The sequence below is a fragment of the Melanerpes formicivorus genome, unplaced genomic scaffold, assembly GCF_026170545.1.
Source record: "Melanerpes formicivorus ecotype bairdi unplaced genomic scaffold, bMelFor1.0.p_v2 SCAF_3052, whole genome shotgun sequence".
Classification (NCBI taxonomy): Eukaryota; Metazoa; Chordata; class Aves; order Piciformes; family Picidae; genus Melanerpes; species Melanerpes formicivorus.
The window spans coordinates 1-21,755 of record NW_027145403.1 but is presented as its reverse complement, the minus strand read 5'-3'; the positions used below and the strand labels follow the sequence as shown (position 1 = coordinate 21,755).

The window sequence follows — 21,755 nt, the reverse complement described above, 5'->3', positions numbered from 1 at the left end:
TGCAGCCCCAGAGGGGACTCTGCAGCCCTGCAGGGGACTCTGCTGCCCCAGAGGGGACTCTGCAGCCCCACAGAGGACTCTGCTGCCCCAGAGGGGACTCTGCAGCCCTGCAGGGAACTCTGCAGCCCCAGAGGGGGACTCTGCAGCCCTGCTGGGGACTCTACAGCCCCAGAGGGGACTCTGCAGCCCTGACCAGGACTCTGCAGCCCCAGAGGGGACTCTGCTGCCCCAGAGGGGACTCTGCTGCCCCAGAGGGGGACTCTGCAGCCCCACAGAGGACTCTGCTGCCCCAGAGGGGACTCTGCAGCCCTGCAGGGGACTCTGCTGCCCCAGAGGGGACTCTGCAGCCCCCGCAGGGGACTCTGCAGCCCCACAGAGGAGTCTGCTGCCCCCGAGGGGACTCTGCAGCCCTGCAGGAGGACTCTGCACCCTCCGAGGGGACTCTGCAGCCCCACAGAGGAGTCTGCTGCCCCACAGGGGACTCTGCTGCCCCACAGGGGACTCTGCTGCTTCACCATTCAGCGCTGGCCTTCAGGAGCCGATCCCCTCCCTCTCTTTTGTCCTCCCTCTCCCTCCTCCTCCCCCCTCCCCTTCCTCCCCCTCCCCCTTTTCCTTCCCACCAATATAAAGCTCTGAATGTACCAAACAGCTTCCTGCTGCCCTCCTGCCTGCCGGGCCCCAGGCTCCCTAACAGCTGCTGCTGGCCCTGACCCCCTGCTGGCCCTGACCCCATGGTGACCCTGACCCCATGGTGACCCTGACCCCCTGCTGGCCCTGACCCCACCCCCGGTGATGGCCTTGACCCCCTGGTGACCCTGACCCCATGGTGACCCTGACCCCCTGCTTGCCTTGACCCCATCGTGGCCCTGACCCCATGGCGACCCTGACCCCATGGTGGCCCTGACCCCCTGCTGGCCTTGACCCCATGGTGGCCCTGACCCCCTGCTGGCCCTGACCCCATGGTGGCCCTGACCCCATGGTGACCCTGACCCCCTGCTGGCTCTGACCCTATGGTGGCCCTGACCCCATGGTGACCCTGACCCTATGGTGACCCTGACCCCCTGCTGGCCCTGACCCCCTGCTGGCCCTGACCTCGTGGTGGCCCTGACCCCCTGCTGGCCCTGACCTCGTGGTGGCCCTGACCCCCTGCTGGCCCTGACCCTATGGCGACCCTGACCCTATGGCGACCCTGACCCTATGGTGGCCCTGACCCCATGGTGGTGACCCTGACCCCATGATGGCCCTGACCCCACCTCTGGTGGTGACCCTGACCCCTTGGTGGTCCTGACCCCATGGTGACCCTGACCCCCTGCTGGCCCTGACCTCGTGGTGGCCCTGACCCCATGGTGACCCTGACCCCCTGCTGGCCCTGACCCCATGGTGGTGACCCTGACCCCGTGATGGCCCTGACCCCACCCCTGGTTGTGACCTTGATCCCATGGTGACCCTGACCCCACCTCTGGTGGTGGCCCTGACCCCCTGCTGGCCACCCCCCACCCCACTCGTGTCCCCCATGGGTGTCCCCCGTGGGGTGTCCCACTCAGCCACTCTTCCCTCCCAGCCCTTATCCCTGTGCTGCTCCCACCCCCACAGCACCCCCTGCCCCCCACCTCCCCACTCCCATCCCCACCCCGTGTCCCCATGTCACGAGTGGGTGTCCCTCCTGCTGTCCCCCGTGGGTGCCCCTCCCACTCCTTCACCCACACCTCCCTGGCCCTGCCCCTTGTCCCCACCCCCCTCTGTCCCCACTCCTCCTGGGTGTGTCCCCCGCAGCCAACCCCACCCCACGGGTGTCCCCCCGTGGGTGCAGTGTCCCCCGTGGGTGTCCCTCTCAGCCTCTCTTCCCTCCCAGCCTTATCCCCTGTGCTGCCCCCACCCCCACGGCCCCCCCCTGTGCCCTTCCCTCACCTCCCCACCCCCATCCCCACCGCGTGTCCCTGTGTCACGAGTGGGTGTCCCTCCTGCTGTCGCCCGTGGGTGTCTCTCCCTCTCTTTCACCCACACCTCCCAGGCCCTGCCCCCTGTCCCCACCCCCCTCTGTCCCCACTCCTCCTGGGTGTCCCCCCGCAGCTACCCCCACCCCACTCGTGTCCCCCCGTGGGTGCAGTGTCCCCCGTGAGGGGTCCCACTTGGTCCCTCTTTCTTCCCAGCCCTTATCCCTGTGCTGCCCCCACCCCCACGGCATCCCCTGTCCCCTTCCTCCCCACTTCCATCCCCACCCCGTGTCCCTGTGTCACGAGTGGGTGCCCCTCACGATGTCCCCCGTGGGTGTCCCACTCAGCCACTCTTCCCTCCCAGCCCTTATCCCCTGTGCTGCCCCCACCCCCACGGCACCCCCTGCCCCCCACCTCCCACCCCGTGTCCCCGTGCCCCCCGTGGGTGCCCCTCCCGCTGTCCCCCGTGGGTGCCCCTCCCTTCTTTCACCCAGACCTCCCTCTGTGTCTGTGTCTGTATCTCCCCCTCCCCCCCGTGGCTCCGTCCCCCCCCTTGGGCTCTGTCCCCCCCCCCCATCCTGCGTGTCCCCACCCCCACCCCACGCGTGTCCCCCCCGTGGGTATCCCTCTGGGGTCTCTCTTTCCCCCACCCCCCGCGCAGTGTCCGTCCCCCCCCCCTAGGGGGCACTCTGTGTCGCCCCTTCCCCCCCTGCACCATTCCTCCCGCCCCCCCCCAGGCGCCTCTCCCGTGGGTGCCCTCTGCCCTCCCCGCGGGTTCGAGCCCGGCCGCGGCGGCTCCGCTCCGCTCCGCTCCGCTCCGCTCGGCTCCGCCCCCATTCCCCACCCCAGACCCCGCCCCCCGAACCCAGACCCCGCCCCCCGAACCCAGACCCCGCCCCCCGAACCCAGACCCCGCCCCCCAAACCCAGACCCCGCCCCCCGAACCCCGCCCCCGCCCCCCTCGAACCCAGACCCCGCCCCCCGCCCCCTCCGCCGCCTCCTCTCCCTCCCCTAGACCCCTTCCCCCCCCCCCCTCCAAGAGGCCCTTCCGGCCCCGGCTCCTTGGTTCCGGTCCCCTCGGCCCCGCCCCCCGCCCCCCCCTCCCCCCCGCCGCCCGGTCCCGCGCGCGCCGCCCGGTGAGTCCCGCGACCACCCCCCCCCCCCCGCGCACGTGCACCGCGAGGGGGGGGTCCCTGCGCTGAGCCTCCCACCCCCCCCCAACCCCCATACCACCCCCCCCCCAACAAGAAGCAGGGGGCCCGGCGCGGGAGGGGGAGCTGGGGGGGCAGGGGGGGGACACCGGGGGCTGGGCTGGGGGTGCTGAGTGCCAGGGGCTGGGGGTGCTGAGTGCTATGGGCTGGGGTGCTGAGTGCCAGGGGGTTGCTGAGTGCCAAGGGCTGGGGGTGCTGAGCGCCAGGGCTGGGGGTGCTGAGTGCCAGAGGGTGCTGAGTGCCAGGGCTGGGGGTGCTGAGTGCCAGGGGGTGCTGAGTGCCAGGGGGTGCTGAGTGCTATGGGCTGGGGGTGCTGAGTGCCAGGGGTGCTGAGAGCCAGGGGCTGGGGGTGCTGAGTGCCAGGGGGTGCTGAGTGCCAGGGGCTGGGGGTGCTGAGTGCCAGAGGGTGCTGAGTGCCAGGGGCTGGGGGGTGCTGAGTGCCAGGGGGTGCTGAGTGCCAGGGGCTGGGGGTGCTGAGTGCCAGAGGGTGCTGAGTGCCAGGGCTGGGGGTGCTGAGTGCAGGGGCTAGGGGTGCTGAGTGCCAGAGGGTGCTGAGTGCTATGGGCTGGGGGTGCTGAGTGCCAGGGCTGGGGGTGCTGAGTGCCAGAGGGTGCTGAGTGCCAGGGGCTGGGGGTGCTGAGTGCCAGAGGGTGCTGAGTGCCAGGGGCTGGGGGTGCTGAGTGCCAGGGGGTGCTGAGTGCCAGGGGCTGGGGGTGCTGAGTGCCAGAGGGTGCTGAGTGCCAGGGGCTGAGGGTGCTGAGTGCCAGGGGGTGCTGAGTGCCTGGGGCTGGGGGTGCTGAGTGCCAGGGGGTGCTGAGTGCCAGGGGTGGGGGTGCTGAGTGCCAGGGGCTGGGGGTGCTCAGTGCCAGGGCTGGGGGTGCTGAGTGCTATGGGCTGGGGGTGCTGAGTGCCAGGGGGTGCTGAGTGCCAGGGGTGGGGGTGCTGAGTGCCAGGGGCTGGGGGTGCTCAGTGCCAGGGCTGGGGGTGCTGAGTGCTATGGGCTGGGGGTGCTGAGTGCCAGGGGGTGCTGAGTGCCAGGGGTGGGGGTGCTGAGTGCCAGGGGGTGCTGAGTGCCAGGGGTGGGGGTGCTGAGTGCCAGGGGGTGCTGAGTGCCAGGGGCTGGGGGTGCTGAGTGCCAGAGGGTGCTGAGTGCCAGAGGGTGCTGAGTGCCAGGGGCTGGGGGTGCTGAGTGCCAGGGCTGGGGGTGCTGAGTGCCAGGGGGTGCTGAGTGCCAAGGGCTGGGGGTGCTGAGTGCCAGGGGGTGCTGAGTGCCAGGGGCTGAGGGTGCTGAGTGCCAGGGGGTGCTGAGTGCCAGGGACTGGGGGTGCTGAGTGCCAGAGGGTGCTGAGTGCCAGAGGGTGCTGAGTGCCAGGGGCTGGGGGTGCTGAGTGCCAAGGGCTGGGGGTGCTGAGTGCCAGAGGGTGCTGAGTGCCAGGCCTGGGGGTGCTGAGTGCCAGGGGGTGCTGAGTGCCAGGGGCTGGGGGTGCTGAGTGCCAAGGGGTGCTGAGTGCCAGGCCTGGGGGTGCTGAGTGCCAGGGGGTGCTGAGTGCCAGGGGCTGGGGGTGCTGAGTGCCAGGGGGTGCTGAGTGCCAGGGCTGGGGGTGCTGAGTGCCAGAGGGTGCTGAGTGCCAGGGGCTGGGGGTGCTGAGTGCCAGGGGGTGCTGAGTGCCAGGGCTGGGGGTGCTGAGTGCCAGAGGGTGCTGAGTGCCAGGGGCTGGGGGTGCTGAGTGCCAGGGGCTGGGGGTGCTGAGTGCTTGGGGCTGGGGGTGCTGAGTGCCAGGGCTGGGGGTGCTGAGTGCCAGGGGGTGCTGAGTGCCAGGGGCTGGGGGTGCTGAGTGCCAGGGGGTGCTGAGTGCCAGGGCTGGGGGTGCTGAGTGCCAGAGGGTGCTGAGTGCCAGGGGGTGCTGAGTGCCAGGGGGTGCTGAGTGCCAGGGCTGGGGGTGCTGAGTGCCAGAGGGTGCTGAGTGCCAGGGGGTGCTGAGTGCTATGGGCTGGGGGTGCTGAGTGCCAGGGGTGCTGAGTGCCAGGGCTGGGGGTGCTGAGTGCCAGAGGGTGCTGAGTGCCAGAGGGTGCTGAGTGCTATGGGCTGGGGGTGCTGAGTGCCAGGGGTGCTGAGTGCCAGGGCTGGGGGTGCTGAGTGCCAGGGGGTGCTGAGTGCCAGGGGGTGCTGAGTGCTATGGGCTGGGGGTGCTGAGTGCCAGGGGTGCTGAGTGCCAGGGGCTGGGGGTGCTGATTGCCAGGGGGTGCTGAGTGCCAGGGGGTGCTGAGTGCCAGGGGGTGCTGAGTGCCAGGGCTGGGGGTGCTGAGTGCCAGAGGGTGCTGAGTGCCAGGGCTGGGGGTGCTGAGTGCCAGAGGGTGCTGAGTGCCAGAGGGTGCTGAGTGCCAGGGGGTGCTGAGTGCTATGGGCTGGGGGTGCTGAGTGCCAGGGGTGCTGAGTGCCAGGGCTGGGGATGCTGAGTGCCAGAGGGTGCTGAGTGCCAGAGGGTGCTGAGTGCCAGGGGGTGCTGAGTGCTATGGGCTGGGGGTGCTGAGTGCCAGGGGTGCTGAGTGCCAGGGCTGGGGATGCTGAGTGCCAGGGGGTGCTGAGTGCCAGGGCTGGGGGTGCTGAGTGCCAGGGGGTGCTGAGTGCCAGGAGCTGAGGGTGCTGAGTGCCAGGGGGTGCTGAGTGCCAGGGGGTGCTGAGTGCCAGGAGCTGAGGGTGCTGAGTGCCAGAGGGTGCTGAGTGCCAAGGGCTGGGGGTGCTGAGTGCCAGGGGGTGCTGAGTGCCAGGGGCTGGGGGTGCTGAGTGCCAGGGGGTGCTGAGTGCCAAGGGCTGGGGGTGCTGAGTGCCAGAGGGTGCTGAGTGCCAAGGGCTGGGGGTGCTGAGTGCCAGGGGGTGCTGAGTGCCAGGGGCTGGGGGTGCTGAGTGCCAGGGGGTGCTGAGTGCCAAGGGCTGGGGGTGCTGAGTGCCAGGGCTGGGGGTGCTGAGTGCCAGGGGGTGCTGAGTGCCAGGGCTGGGGGTGCTGAGTGCCAGGGGGTGCTGAGTGCCAGGGGCTGGGGGTGCTGAGTGCCAGGGGGTGCTGAGTGCCAAGGGCTGGGGGTGCTGAGTGCCAGGGCTGGGGGTGCTGAGTGCCAGGGCTGGGAGTGCTGAGTGCCAGGGGGTGCTGAGTGCCAGGGCTGGGGGTGCTGAGTGCCAGGGCTGGGAGTGCTGAGTGCCAGGGGGTGCTGAGTGCCAGGGCTGGGGGTGCTGAGTGCCAGGGGCTGAGGGTGCTGAGTGCCAGGGGGTGCTGAGTGCCAGGGGCTGAGGGTGCTGAGTGCCAGGCCTGGGGGTGCTGCGTGCCAGAGGGTGCTGAGTGCCTGGGCTGGGGGTGCTGAGTGCCTGGGGGTGCTGAGTGCCAGGGGCTGGGGGTGCTGAGTGCCAGAGGGTGCTGAGTGCCAGGGGCTGGGGGTGCTGAGTGCCAGAGGGTGCTGAGTGCCCAGGGCTGGGAGTGCTGAGTGCTATGGGCTGGGGGTGCTGAGTGCCAGGGCTGGGGGTGCTGAGTGCTATGGGCTGGGGGTGCTGAGTGCTAGGGGGTGCTGAGTGCCAGGGCTGGGGGTGCTGAGTGCCAGGGGCTGGGGGTGCTGAGTGCTAGGGGGTGCTGAGTGCCAGGGCTGGGGGTGCTGAGTGCCAGGGGCTGGGGGTGCTGAGTGCTAGGGGGTGCTGAGTGCCAGGGCTGGGGGTGCTGAGTGCCAGGGGGTGCTGAGTACCAGGGGGTGCTGAGTGCCAGGGGCTGGGGGTGCTGAGTGCCAGGGGCTGGGGGTGCTGAGTGCTAGGGGGTGCTGAGTGCCAGGGCTGGGGGTGCTGAGTGCCAGGGGCTGGGGGTGCTGAGTGCTAGGGGGTGCTGAGTGCCAGGGCTGGGGGTGCTGAGTGCCAGGGGCTGGGGGTGCTGAGTGCTAGGGGCTGGGGGTGCTGAGTGCTAGGGGGTGCTGAGTGCCAGGGCTGGGGGTGCTGAGTGCCAGGGGCTGGGGGTGCTGAGTGCCAGGGGCTGAGGGTGCTGAGTGCCAGGGCTGGGGGTGCTGAGTGCCAGGGGCTGGGGGTGCTGAGTGCCTGGGCTGGGGGTGCTGAGTGCCAGGGGGTGCTGAGTGCCAGGGGCTGAGGGTGCTGAGTGCCAGAGGGTGCTGAGTGCCAGGGGCTGGGGGTGCTGAGTGCTAAGGGCTGGGGGGTGCTGAGTGCCAGGGTTGGGGGTGCTGAGTGCCAGGGGCTGGGGGTGCTGAGTGCTAAGGGCTGGGGGTGCTGAGTGCCAGGGCTGGGGGTGCTGAGTGCCAGGGGCTGGGGGTGCTGAGTGCCAGAGGGTGCTGAGTGCCAGGGCTGGGGGTGCTGAGTGCCAGGGGGTGCTGAGTGCCAGGGTTGGGGGTGCTGAGTGCCAGGGGCTGGGGGTGCTGAGTGCTTGGGGCTGGGGGTGCTGAGTGCCAGGGTTGGGGGTGCTGAGTGCCAGGGGGTGCTGAGTGCCAGGGTTGGGGGTGCTGAGTGCCAGGGTGGGGGTGCTGAGTGCCAGGGGGTGCTGAGTGCCAGGGTTGGGGGTGCTGAGTGCCAGGGCTGGGGGTGCTGAGTGCCAGGGTTGGGGGTGCTGAGTGCTTGGGGCTGGGGGTGCTGAGTGCTTGGGGCTGGGGGTGCTGAGTGCCAGGGGGTGCTGAGTGCTTGGGGCTGGGGGTGCTGAGTGCCAGGGGGTGCTGAGTGCCAGGGGCTCGGGGTGCTGAGTGCCTGGGGGTGCTGAGTGCCAGGGGCTGAGGGTGCTGAGTGCCTGGGGGTGCTGAGTGCCTGGGCTGGGGGTGCTGAGTGCCAGGGGCTGGGGGTGCTGAGTGCTTGGGGCTGGGGGTGCTGAGTGCCAGGGGGTGCTGAGTGCCAGGGCTGGGGGTGCTGAGTGCCAGGGGCTGGGGGTGCTGAGTGCTTGGGGCTGGGGGTGCTGAGTGCCAGGGGGTGCTGAGTGCCAGGGCTGGGGGTGCTGAGTGCCAGGGGGTGCTGAGTGCCTGGGGGTGCTGAGTGCCAGGGGGTGCTGAGTGCCAAGGGCTGAGGGTGCCGAGTGCCAGGGGGTGCTGAGTGCCAGGGGCTGAGGGTGCTGAGTGCCAGGGAGTGCTGAGTGCCAGTGGTGCTGAGTGCCAGGGCTGGGGGTGCTGAGTGCCAGGGGCTGAGGGTGCTTAGTGCCAGGGGCTGGGGGTGCTGAATGCCAAGGCTGGGGGTGCTGAGTGCCAGGGGGTGCTGAGTACCAGGGGGTGCTGAGTTCCAAGGGCTGGGGGTGCTGAGTGCCAGGGGGTGCTGAGTGCCAGGGCTGGGGGGTGCTGAGTGCCAGGGGGTGCTGAGTGCCAGCTGGGATCTGTTGGGGCTGCTGCCAGCTTCCTGCTGCCACCCTTTGGCTTGGCTGCTGGGTGCCAGCTGGGAGGTGCCAGTCCCTGGGTGCCACCTGGGGCTCATTGGGTGAGTGCCAGGTCCATGGTGGGCACTGATGGGCAGTCCCTGGGTGCCACCTGGGGGTCTCTGTGTTGGCTGCTGGGTGCCAGTCCCTGGGTGCCACCTGGGGGCCATTGGGTCAGTTGCTGGGTGCCAGTCCCTGGGTGCCACCTGGGGGTCATTGGGTTCGTTGCTGGGTGTCAGTCCCTGGGTGCCACCTGGGGGTCATTGGGTTGGTTGCTGGGTGCCAGTCCCTGGGTGCCACCTGGGGGTCATTGGGTTGCTTGCTGGGTGCCAGTCCCTGGGTGGGCACTGGTGGGCAGTTGCTGGGTGCCAGTCCCTGGGTGCCACCTGGTGGTCATTGGGTTGGCTGCTGGGTGCCAGTCCCTGGGTGCCACCTGGGGGTCATTGGGTTGGCTGCTGGGTGCCAGTCCCTGGGTGCCACCTGGGGGTCATTGGGTTGGCTGCTGGGTGCCAGTCCCTGGGTGCCACCTGGGGGTCATTGGGTTGGCTGCTGGGTGCCACTCCCTGGGTGCCACCTGGGGGTCATTGGGTTGGCTGCTGGGTGCCAGTCCCTGGGTGCCACCTGGGGGTCATTGGGTTGGCTGCTGGGTGCCACTCCCTGGGTGCCACCTGGGGGTTCTTGTGTCAGCTGCTGGGTGCCAGTCCCTGGGTGCCACCCGGGGGTCACTGTGTCGGCTGCCGGGTGCCACCCCGTGCCTGGCACTGACGCCGGGGCTGGCACAGGATGGCGCAGGAGGGCCGGGCGCAGTACGAGCCGGTGGCGGAGATCGGGGTGGGCGCCTACGGCACGGTGTACAAGGCGCGGTGCCGGCGCAGCGGCCAGCTGGTGGCGCTGAAGAGCGTGCGGGTGCTGGGCACTGCCAACGGGCTGCCCTTCAGCACCATCCGCGAGGTCGCCCTCCTCAAGCGCCTCCAGCACTTCGACCACCCCAACATCGTCCGGTGAGTGCCACCCCCGGTGCCCCCCGGGCCGCTGCCGGCCTGCCCCTGCCGGCCCCTGGGGCCTGGCACCCGCCCCGGGCCACGGGGAGGGGAGGGAGAGGCTCCTGGGCTGCAGGAGAGCCTTGGGTGCCCAGTGCCAACTGCTGCCTCTTGGCATCACCTCCTGTCTCTTGGCATCACCTCCTGACCCTGCCCTTGAGCCATGGGTTGGGTGCCCAGTGCCACCTCCTGCCTCTTGGCATCCCCCTCTGAGTGCCACACAGCCATGGGTTGGGTGCCCAGGTGCCACCTCCTGCCCCTTGGCATCACCTCCTGACCCTGATCTAGTGCCATGAGTTGGGTGCCCAGGTGCCAGCTCCTGCCTCTTGACATCATCTTCTGCCTCTTGGCATCACTTCCTGCCTCTTGGCATCACCTCCTGACCCTCCTCTAGAGCCATGGGTTTGGTGCCCAGGTGCCACCTCCTGCCTCTTGGCATCACCCTCTGAGTGCCACACAGCCATGGGTTGGGTGCCCAGGTGCCAGCTCCTGCCCCTTGGCATCACCTCCTGACCCTTCTCTCCAGCCATGGGTTGGGTGCCCAGGTGCCACCTCCTGCCCCTTGGCATCACCTCCTGACCCTTCACTCCCTGGGCAGGAGCTGGGCACCCATGTGCCAGCCTGGCTGGGGGGGTGAGGAAGCCTCACTGTGTGTCTGGGGACTGTGCCCCCTGCCCGCTGCCCACCCACTCCTGCCAGCCCCTGAGCCCTGGGCACCCACCCTAGGGGGTGGGGAGGGGAGGGAGAGGCTCCTGGGCTGCAGGAGAGCCTTGGGTGCCCAGGTGCCACCTCCTGCCTCTTGGCATCACCCTCTGAGTTCCACACAGCCATGGGTTGGGTGCCCAGGTGCCAGCTCCTGCCTCTTGGCATCCCGCTCTGACTGCCACACAGCCATGGGTTGGGTGCCCAGGTGCCTCCTCCTGCCTCTTGGCATCACCTCCTGACCCTGCCCCACAGCCATGAGTTTGGTGCCCAGGTGCCACCTCCTGCCTCTTGGCATCACCCTCTGAGTTCCACACAGCCATGGGTTGGGTGCCCAGGTGCCACCTCCTGCCTCTTGGCATCACCCTCTGCCATGCAGCCATAGGTTGGGTGCTCAGGTGCCAGCTCCTGCCTCTTGGCATCACCTCCTGACCCTGCCCCACAGCCATGGGTTGGGTGCCCAGGTGCCACCTCTGCCTCTTGGCATCACCTCCTCCCTCTTGCCATCACCTCCTGCCTCTTGCCATCACCTCCTGACCCTGCCCTTGAGCCATGGGTTGGGTGCCCAGGTGCCACCTCCTGCCTCTTGGCATCACCTCCTGACCCTCCTCTAGAGCCATGGGTTTGGTGCCCAGGTGCCACCTCCTGCCTCTTGGCATCACCTCCTGATCCTGCTCCACAGCCATGGGTTGGGTGCCCAGGTGCCACCTCCTGCCCCTTGGCATCACCTCCTGACCCTGCTCCACAGCCATGGGTTGGGTGCCCAGGTGCCAGCTCCTGCCTCTTGGCATCACCCTCTGAGTGCCACACAGCCATGGGTTGGGTGCCCAGGTGCCACCTCCTGCCCCTTGGCATCACCTCCTGACCCTGCCCTTGAGCCATGGGTTGGGTGCCCAGGTGCCAGCTCCTGCCTCTTGGCATCACCTCCTTCCCCTTGGCATCACCTCCTGACCCTGCCCTTGAGCCATGGGTTGGGTGCCCAGTGCCACCTTCTGCCTCTTGGCATCACCTCCTGATCCTGCCCTTGAGCCATGGGTTGGGTGCCCAGTGCCACCTCCTGCCCCTTGGCATCACCTCCTGACCCTGCCCTTGAGCCATGGGTTGGGTGCCCAGGTGCCAGCTCCTGCCTCTTGGCATCACCTCCTTCCCCTTGGCATCACCTCCTGACCCTGCCCTTGAGCCATGGGTTGGGTGCCCAGTGCCACCTTCTGCCTCTTGGCATCCCGCTCTGACTGCCACACAGCCATGGGTTGGGTGCCCAGGTGCCTCCTCCTGCCTCTTGGCATCACCTCCTGACCCTGCCCCACAGCCATGGGTTGGGTGCCCAGGTGCCAGCTCCTGCCTCTTGACATCACCTCCTGTCCCTGCCCTTCAGCCATGGGTTGGGTGCCCAGGTGCCACCTCCTGCCTCTTGGCATCACCTCCTCCCTCTTGGCATCACCTCCTGCCTCTTGGCATCACCTCCTGACCCTGCCCTTGAGCCATGGGTTGGGTGCCCAGGTGCCACCTCCTGCCTCTTGGCATCACCTCCTGATCCTGCCCTTGAGCCATGGGTTGGGTGCCCAGGTGCCACCTCCTGCCCCTTGGCATCACCTCCTGACCCTGCCCTTGAGCCATGGGTTGGGTGCCCAGGTGCCAGCTCCTGCCTCTTGGCATCACCTCCTTCCCCTTGGCATCACCTCCTGACCCTGCCCCACAGCCATGGGTTGGGTGCCCAGGTGCCACCTCCTGCCTCTTGGCATCACCTCCTGACCCTGCCCCACAGCCATGGGTTGGGTGCCCAGGTGCCACCTCCTGCCTCTTGGCATCCCCCTCTGAGTGCCACACAGCCATGGGTTGGGTGCCCAGGTGCCACCTCCTGCCTCTTGGCATCACCTCCTGACCCTGCCCTTGAGCCATGGGTTGGGTGCCCAGGTGCCACTCCTGCCTCTTGGCATCACCTCCTGACCCTGCACTTGAGCCATGGGTTTGGTGCCCAGGTGCCACTCCTGCCTCTTGGCATCACCTCCTGACCCTGCACTTGAGCCATGAGTTGGGTGCCCAGGTGCCACCTTCTGCCTCTTGGCATCACCTCCTTCCCCTTGGCATCACCTCCTGACCCTGCCCCACAGCCATGGGTTGGGTGCCCAGGTGCCACCTCCTGCCTCTTGGCATCACCTCCTGATCCTGCCCTTGAGCCATGGGTTGGGTGCCCAGGTGCCACCTCCTGCCCCTTGGCATCACCTCCTGACCCTGCCCTTGAGCCATGGGTTGGGTGCCCAGGTGCCAGCTCCTGCCTCTTGGCATCACCTCCTTCCCCTTGGCATCACCTCCTGACCCTGCCCCACAGCCATGGGTTGGGTGCCCAGGTGCCACCTCCTGCCTCTTGGCATCACCTCCTGACCCTGCCCCACAGCCATGGGTTGGGTGCCCAGGTGCCACCTCCTGCCTCTTGGCATCACCTCCTGACCCTGCACTTGAGCCATGGGTTTGGTGCCCAGGTGCCACTCCTGCCTCTTGGCATCACCTCCTGACCCTGCACTTGAGCCATGAGTTGGGTGCCCAGGTGCCACCTTCTGCCTCTTGGCATCACCTCCTTCCCCTTGGCATCACCTCCTGACCCTGCCCCACAGCCATGGGTTGGGTGCCCAGCTGCCACCTCCTGCCCCTTGGCATCACCTCCTGACCCTGCCCTTGAGCCATGGGTTGGGTGCCCAGTGCCAACTGCTGCCTCTTGGCATCACCCTCTGAGTGCCACACAGCCATGGGTTGGGTGCCCAGGTGCCACCTCCTGCCTCTTGGCATCACCTCCTGACCCTGCCCCACAGCCATGGGTTGGGTGCCCAGGTGCCACCTCCTGCCTCTTGGCATCACCTCCTGACCCTGACACACATCCATGGGCTGGGTGCCCAGGTGCCACCTCCTGCCTCTTGGCATCACCTCCTCCCTCTTGCCATCACCTCCTGCCTCTTGCCATCACCTCCTGCCCCTTGGCATCACCTCCTGACCCTGCCCCACATCCATGGGTTGGGTGCCCAGGTGCCACCTCCTGCCTCTTACCACCACCCCCTGACCCTTCGCTCCGTGGGCAGGAGCTGGGCACCCATGTGCCAGCCAGGCTGGGGGGGGGGTGAGGAAGCCTCACTGTGTGTCTGGGGGCTGTGTCACCTCCCTCCTCACCCCTCTCCCCCTGCCCCCTCGCCCCCTTGCCCCCTTGCCCCCAGCCTGATGGACGTCTGCGCCTCCGCCCGCGCCGAGCGCGAGACCAAGGTCACTTTGGTCTTCGAGCACGTGGAGCAGGACCTCAAAACCTACCTGGAGAAGGCTCCAGCCCCAGGCCTGCCCCTCGACACCATCAAGGTGGGCACAGAGGAGTGGGTTGGGGTGGGGGGATGGGGGGGTGGGGAGGTGCTCCCCCCGCTGATGCCAGGGCTCTGTGCCCCCCCTCCACCTCAGGACCTGATGCGGCAGTTCCTGCGGGGCTTGGACTTCCTGCACTCCAACTGCATCGTGCACCGCGACCTGAAGCCGGAGAACATCCTGGTGACCGGCGGCGGCCAGGTCAAGCTGGCAGACTTCGGCCTGGCGCGCATCTACAGCTGCCAGATGGCGCTGACCCCCGTGGTGGGTGCTGGGGAGGGGGCTGGGGAGGGGGTTGGGGGCGGTTGGGGGGGTGGAGGAGGGAGGGGGAGGGCTGCGGTGCGGTGGCGCGGCTTGGGGTGGCCCAGGGGTGGCGGCCGTGAGGTCAAGGAGCTGTGGGTCTGAACTAGGCTGAGATCTAAGTGGCCACAGGGGTTGGTGGCCATGAGCCCAAGGAGCTGTGGGTCTGGAGCACAAGGAGCTGTGGGGCTCAGGTCTAGGCCTAGGTGGCCCTGAGGTCAAGGAGCTGTGGGTCTGAACTAGGCTGAGATCAAGATGACCACAGGGCTTGGTGGCCATGAGCCTAAGGAGCTGTGGGGCTCAGGTCTAGGCCTAGGTGGTCCTGAGGTCAAGGAGCTGTGGGTCTGAACTAGGCTGAGATCTAAGTCGCTACATGGGTTGGTTGCCATGAGCCCAAGGAGCTGTGGGGCTGGAGCAGAAGCAGCTGTGGGGCTCAGGTCTAGGTGGCCACAGGGCTTGGTGGCCATGGGTTGGAGGCCATGAGCCCAAGGAGCTGTGGGGCTGGAGCAGAAGCAGCTGTGGGGCTCAGGTCTGGGGCTGGGTGGCCACAGGGCTTGGTGGCCATGGGTTGGTGGCCATGAGCCCAAGGAGCTGTGGGGCTGGAGCAGAAGCAGCTGTGGGGCTCAGGTCTAGGTCTGGGTGGCCACAGGGCTTGGTGGCCAGAGGTTGGTGGCCATGAGCCCAAGGAGCTGTGGGGCTGGAGCAGAAGCAGCTGTGGGGTCAGGTCTGGGGCTGGGTGGCCAACTGCATCGCCCACCGCGACCTGAAGCCGGAGAACATCCTGGTGACCGGCGGCGGCCAGGTCAAGCTGGCAGACTTCGGCCTGGCGCGCATCTACAGCTGCCAGATGGCGCTGACCCCCGTGGTGGGTGCTGGGGAGGGGGCTGGGGAGGGGGTTGGGGGCGGTTGGGGGGGTGGAGGAGGGAGGGGGAGGGCTGCGGTGCGGTGGCGCAGCTTGGGGTGGCCGTGAGGTCAAGGAGCTGTGGGGCTCAGGGAGGCAGATCTGGGTCTAGTTGGTCTCAAGTGTTGGTGGCCATGACCTCAAGGAACTGTGGGTCTGGAGCAGAAGGAGCTGTGGGGCTCAGGTCTAGGCCCAGGTGGCCCTGAGGTCAAGGAGCTGTGGGGCTGAACTAGGCTGAGATCAAGGTGGCCACAGGGGTTGGTGGCCAAGAGCTCAAGGAGCTGTGGGGCCCAGGGAGGCAGATCTGGGTCTAGGTGGTCTCAGGGCTTGGTGGCCATGGTTTGGGTGGCCATGAGCCCAAGGAGCTGTGGGGCTCAGGTCTAGGGCTGGGTGGCCACAGGTCTTGGTGGCCATGGGTTGGTGGCCATGAGGTCAAGGGTTGAGGTCTAGGTGGCCACAGGTCTTGGTGGCCATTGGTTGGTGGCCATGAGCCCAAGGAGCTGTGGGGCTCAGGGAGGCAGATCTGGGTCTAGCTGGTCTCAAGTCTTGGTGGCCATGAGCCCAAGGAGCTGTGGGTCTGGAGCAGAAGCAGCTGTGGGGCTCAGGTCTAGGTCTAGGTGGCCACAGGGCTTGGTGGCCATGAGCCGAAGGAGCTGTGGGGCCCAGGTTTAGGTCTAGGTGGCCCTGAGCTCAAGGAGCTGTGGGGCTCAGGGAGGCAGATCTGGGTCTAGGTGGTCTCAGGGCTTGGTGGCCATGGTTTTGGTGGCCATGAGCCCAAGATGCTGTGGGGCTCAGGTCTAGGTCCTGGTCGCCACAGGGCTTGGTGGCTATGAGCCCAAGGAGCTGTGGGGCTCAGGGAGGCAGATCTGGGTCTAGCTGGTCTCAAGTCTTGGTGGCCATGAGCCCAAGGAGCTGTGGGTCTGAAGCAGAAGGAGCTGTGGGGCCCAGGTCTAGGTCTAGTTGGCCACAGGTCGTGGTGGCCATGAGCCCAAGGAGCTGTGGGGCTGGAGCAGAAGCAGCTGTGGGGCTCAGGTCTAGGTCTGGGTGGCCACAGGGGTTGGTGGCCAGGGGTTGGTGGCCATGAGCCCAAGGAGCTGTGGGGCTGGAGCAGAAGCAGCTGTGGGGCCCAGGTCTAGGCCTAGGTGGCCGTGAGGTCAAGGAGCTGTGGGTCTGAACTAGGCTGAGATCTAAGTGGCCACAGGGCTTGGTGGCCATGAGCCCAAGGAGCTGTGGGGCTCAGGGAGGCAGATCTGGGTCCAGCTGGTCGCAGGGCTTGGTGGCCATGGGTTTGGTGGCTGTGAGCCCAAGGAGCTGTGGGGCTCAGGTCTAGGGCTGGGTGGCCACAGGGCTTGGTGGCCATTGGTTGGTGGCCATGAGCCCAAGGAGCTGTGGGGCTGGAGCAGAAGCAGCTGTGGGGCTCAGGTCTGGGGCTGGGTGGCCAACTGCATTGCCCACCGCAACCTGAAGCCGGAGAACATCCTGGTGACCGGCGGCGGCCAGGTCAAGCTGGCAGACTTCGGCCTGGCGCGCATCTACAGCTGCCAGATGGCGCTGACCCCCGTGGTGGGTGCTGGGGAGGGGGTGGGGAGGGGGTTGGGGGCGGTTGGGGGGGGTGGAGGAGGGAGGGGGAGGGCTGCGGTGCGGTGGCGCAGCTTGGGGTGGCCCAGGGGTGGTGGCCGTGAGGTCAAGGAGCTGTGGGTCTGAACTAGGCTGAGATCTAAGTGGGCACAGGGGTTGGTGGCCATGGGTTGGTGGCCATGAGCCCAAGGAACTGTGGGGCTCAGGGAGGCAGACCTGGGTCTAGGTGGTCTCAGGGTTTGGTGGCCATGAGCCCAAGGAGCTGTGGGGCTCAGGTCTAGGTCCTGGTCGCCACAGGGCTTGGTGGCCATGGGTTGGTGGCCATGAGGTCAAGGGTTGAGGTCTAGGTGGCCACAGGTCTTGGTGGCCATTGGTTGGTGGCCATGAGCCCAAGGAGCTGTGGGTCTGAAGCAGAAGGAGCTGTGGGGCCCAGGTCTAGGTCTAGTTGGCCACAGGTCGTGGTGGCCATGAGCCCAAGGAGCTGTGGGTCTGGAGCAGAAGCAGCTGTGGGGCTCACGTCTAGGTCTGGGTGGCCACAGGGCTTGGTGGCCATGGGTTGGTGGCCATGAGGTCAAGGAGCTGTGGGGCTCAGGTCTAGGTCTGGGTGGCCACAGGGCTTGGTGGCCATGGAGTGGTAGCCCTGAGGTCAAGGAGCTGTGGGTCTGGAGCAGAAGGAGCTGTGGGGCTCAGGTCTAGGCCTAGGTGGCCCTGAGGTCAAGGAGCTGTGGGTCTGAACTAGGCTGAGATCTAAGTGGCCACAGGGCTTGGTGGCCATGAGCCCAAGGAGCTGTGGGCCTCAGGGAGGCAGATCTGGGTCCAGCTGGTCTCAGGGCTTGGTGGCCTTGAGCCCAAGGAGCTGTGGGGCCCAGGTTTAGGTCTAGGTGGCCCTGAGGTCAAGGAGCTGTGGGGCTGGAGCAGAAGCAGCTGTGGGGCTCAGGTGTAGGTCTGGATGGCCACAGGGCTTGGTGGCCATGGGTTGGTGGCCATGAGGTCAAGGAGCTGTGGGGCTGCAGCAGAAGGAGCAGTGGAGCCCAGGTCTAGGTCTAGATGGTCTCAGGTCTTGGTGGCCATGGAGTGGTGGCCATGAGCCCAAGGAGCTGTGGGGCTGGAGCACAAGGAGCTGTGGGGCTCAGGTCTAGGCCTAGGTGGCCCTGAAGTCTAGGAGCTGTGGGTCTGAACTAGGCTGAGATCTAAGTGGCCACAGGGCTTGGTGGCCATGAGCCCAAGGAGCTGTGGGGCTCAGGGAAGCAGATCTGGGTCTAGCTGGTCTCAGGGCTTGGTGGCCATGGGTTGGTGGCCATGAGCCCAAGGAGCTGTGGATCTGGAGCACAAGGAGCTGTGGGGCTCAGGTCTAGGTCTAGATGGTCTCAGGACTTGGTGGCCATGGGTTGGTAGCCCTGAGGTCAAGGAGCTGTGGGTCTGAACTAGGCTGAGATCTAAGTGGCCACAGGTCATGGTGGCCATGAGCCCAAGGAGCTGTGGGGCTCAGGTCTGGGGCTGGGTGGCCACAGGGCTTGGTGGCCAGAGGTTGGTGGCCATGAGGTCAAGGAGCTGTGGGGCTGGAGCAGAAGGAGCTGTGGGGCTCAGGTCTAGGTCTGAGTGGTCTCAGGTCTTGGTGGCCATGGAGTGGTGGCCATGAGCCCAAGGAGCTGTGGGGCTGGATCAGAAGCAGCTGTGGGGCTCAGGTCTAGGTCTGGGTGGCCACAGGGGTTGGTGGCCATGGGTTGGTGGCCATGAGCCCAAGGAGCTGTGGGGCTCAGGTCTAGGTCTAGGTGGCCCTGAGGTCAAGGAGCTGTGGGTCTGAACTAGGCTGAGATCTAAGTTGCCACAGGTCGTGGTGGCCATGAGCCCAAGGAGCTGTGGGGCTCAGGTCTAGGTCTGGGTGGCCACAGGGCTTGGTGGCCATAGGTTGGTAGCCCTGAGGTCAAGGAGCTCTGGGTCTGGAGCAGAAGCAGCTGTGGGGCCCAGGTTTAGGTCTAGGTGGCCCTGAGGTAGAGGAGCTGTGGGTCTGAACTAGGCTGAGATCTAAGTGGCCACAGGGCTTGGTGGCCATGAGCCCAAGGAGCTGTGGGGCTCAGGGAGGCAGATCTGGGTCTAGTTGGTCTCAAGTCATGGTGGCCATGAGCCCAAGGAGCTGTGGGTCTGGAGCAGAAGGAGCTGTGGGGCTCAGGTCTAGGCCTAGGTGGTCCTGAGGTCAAGGAGCTGTGGGTCTGAGCTAGGCTGAGATCTAGGTGGCCACAGGTCGTGGTGGCCATGAGCCCAAGGAGCTGTGGGGCTGGAGCAGAAGCAGCTGTGGGGCTCAGGTCTAGGGCTGGGTGGCCACAGGCCTTGGTGGCCATGGGTTGGTGGCCATGAGCCCAAGGAGCTGTGGGGCTCAGGGAGGCAGATCTGGGTCTAGCTGGTCTCAAGTCTTGGTGGCCATGAGCCCAAGGAGCTGTGGGTCTGGAGCAGAAGCAGCTGTGGGGTCAGGTCTAGGTCTGGGGGGCCACAGGGCTTGGTGGCCATAGGTTGGTGGCCATGAGCCCAAGGAGCTGTGGGGCTGGAGCAGAAGCAGCTGTGGGGCTCAGGTCTAGGTCTAGATGGTCTCAGGGCTTGGTGGCCATGGAGTGGTGGCCATGAGCCCAAGGAGCTGTGGGTCTGGAGCACAAGGAGCTGTGGGGCTCAGGTCTAGGTCTGGGCGGCCACAGGGCTTGGTGGCCAGAGGTTGGTGGCCATGAGCCCAAGGAACTGTGGGTCTGAACTAGGCTGAGATCAAGATGACCACAGGGCTTGGTGGCCCTGAGCCTAAGGAGCTGTGGGGCTCAGGTCTAGGCCTAGGTGGCCCTGAGGTCAAGGAGCTGTGGGGCTCAGGAAGGCAGACCTGGGTCTAGTTGATCTCAAGTCTTGGTGGCCAGGGGTTGGTGGCCATGAGCCCAAGGAGCTGTGGGGCTGGAGCAGAAGCAGCTGTGGGGCTCAGGTGTAGGTCTGGGTGGCCACAGGGCTTGGTGGCCATGGGCTGGTGGCCAGGAGCCGCAGGTCCCAGCTGGGCTCAGCTGGTGCCCACAGCTCTGGGTGGCCCTGGGGCTCAGCTGGTGGCCTCAGGGGGTGCCCAGGCTGTGCCCAGCTGAGCCGTGCCCTGGGGGTGCCCAGTGTGTGCCATGGGGGTGCCCAGTGTGTGCCATGGAGGTGCTCAGGCTGTGCCCAGCTGGGCCATGCCCTGGGGGTGCCCAGTGTGTGCCCAGGCTGTAGCCAGCTGAGCCATCCCCGGGTGGTGCCCAGGTGTACCATGGGGGGTGCCCAGGCTGTGCCATGGGGGGTGCCCAGGTGTACCATGGGGGGTGCCCAGGCTGTGCCCTGGGGGATGCCCAGGCTGTGCCCATCGAGGGTGGCCTGGGGGGTGCCCAGGCTGTGCCCAGGCTGTAGCCAGCTGAGTCATCCCTGGGGGGATGCCCAGGCTGTGCCCATCGAGGGTGGCCTGGGGGGTGCCCAGGCTGTGCCCAGGCTGTAGCCAGCTGAGTCATCCCTGGGGGGATGCCCAGGCTGTGCCCATCGAGGGTGGCCTGGGGGGTGCCCAGGCTGTGCCCAGGCTGTAGCCAGCTGAGTCATCCCTGGGGGGATGCCCAGGCTGTGCCCATCGAGGGTGGCCTGGGGGGTGCCCAGGCTGTGCCCAGGCTGTAGCCAGCTGAGTCATCCCTGGGGGGTTGCCCAGGCTGTGCCCCAGGGGATGCCCAGGCTGTACCACGGGGGGTGCCCAGGCTGTGCCCCAGGGGATGCCCAGGCTGTGCCCATCGAGGGTGGCCTCGGGGGGGGTGCCCAGGCTGTGCCCCGGGGGATGCCCAGGCTGTGCCATGGAGGGGTGCCCAGGCTGTGCCATAGGGGATGCCCAGGCTGTGCCCATCGAGGGTGGCCTGGGGAGGTGCCCAGGCTGTGCTCATCGAGGGTGGCCCGGGGGGGTGCCCAGGCTGTGCCATAGGGGATGCCCAGGCTGTGCCCATCGAGGGCGGCCCCGGGGGGGTGCCCAGGCTGTGCCCTGGGGGATGCCCAGGCTGTGCCCATCGAGGGTGGCCTCGGGGGGGGTGCCCAGGCTGTGCCATGGGGGGTGCCCAGGCTGTGCCCATCGAGGGTGGCCTCGGGGGTTGCCCAGGCTGTACCTTGGGGGGTGCCCAGGCTGTGCCCATCGAGGGTGGTGCGGAGGGGTGCCCAGGCTGTGCCATAGGGGATGCCCAGGCTGTGCCCATCGAGAGTGGCCCGGGGGGGGTGCCCAGGCTGTGCCCCGGGGGATGCCCAGGCTGTGCCCATCGAGGGTGGCCCCGGGGGATGGCCGGATCGTGCGCAGCTGAGCCGTGCCCCGGGGGTGTGCCCGGGCCGTGCCCAGGCTGAGGCTGGCACCGCGCAGGTGGTGACGCTGTGGTACCGGGCGCCGGATGGTGCTGCTGCAGGCCTCCTATGCCTCCCCCGTGGACCTCTGGAGCGTTGGCTGCATCTTCGCTGAGATGTACCGCAGGAAGTGAGCTCGGCGGGGACCGGGACGGGGCTGGGGACAGCGACAGGGCTGGGGACAGGGCACAGGGACAGGGCTGGGGATGGCTGGGGACAGGGATAGGGACAGGGGGCAGGGCAGGGACAGGGTTGGGGACAGGGATAGGGACAGGGGGCAGGGCAGGGACAGGGTTGGGGACAGGGACAGGGCTGGGGACAGGGAGAGGGGACAGAGGGGACAGGGACAGGGCTGGGGGCAGGGACAGGGCTGGGGACAGCTGGGGACAGGGGACATGGCACAGGGGGCAGGGACAGGGATGGGGACAGGGACAGGGATAGTGATATGGCACAGGGCACAGGGACAGGGACAGGGACAGGCCTGGGGGCAGGGCTGGGGACAAAGGACAGGGACAGGGCTGGGGACAGGGATAGGGACAGGGGGCAGGGCAGGGAGAGGGTTGGGGACAGGTGAGGACAGGGCTGGGGACAGGGGACAGGGACAGGGCTGGGGACAGGGATGGGGACAGGACAGAGGACAGGGCACAAGGGACAGAGGCAGGGGATGGGGACAGGGCTCCATGGGTGGCCAGAGTAGCACGGAGGGGGACAGGGCTGGGGACAGCGACAGGGACAGGGCTGGGGGCAGGGCCGGGGATATGGCACAGGGGGACAGGGGCGGGGACAGGGGACAGGGCTGGGGAGAGCTGGGGACAGGGATGGGGACAGGGATGGGGACAGGGCTGGGGGCAGGGCTGGCGACAGGGCACAAGGGACAGAGGCAGGGGGATATGGGGGGACAGGGCACAGGGGTGGGGGAGAGCTGGGGACAGGGACAGGGACAGGGCTGGAGGCAGGGGCAGGGACAGAGCTGGGGGCAGGGTTGGGGACAGCTTGGGGCAGGGTTGGGGACAGGGACAGGGCTG

At 67.8% G+C, this 21,755-nt stretch overlaps 1 protein-coding gene across 1 annotated transcript; it reads left to right on the top strand.

The window, feature by feature from the left end:
- Positions 1 to 8,802: 8,802 nt before the first annotated feature.
- LOC137440469 (cyclin-dependent kinase 4-like) lies at positions 8,803 to 20,860 on the top strand (the record flags this gene model as incomplete). Its single annotated transcript, XM_068136720.1, is given in 5 exon segments — positions 8,803 to 9,515; positions 13,460 to 13,595; positions 13,692 to 13,859; positions 20,750 to 20,779; positions 20,781 to 20,860. Coding segments are annotated over 5 exon segments (632 nt in total), but the record flags the coding sequence as incomplete, so codon positions are not given.
- Between the last annotated feature and the right edge of the window lie 895 nt (positions 20,861 to 21,755).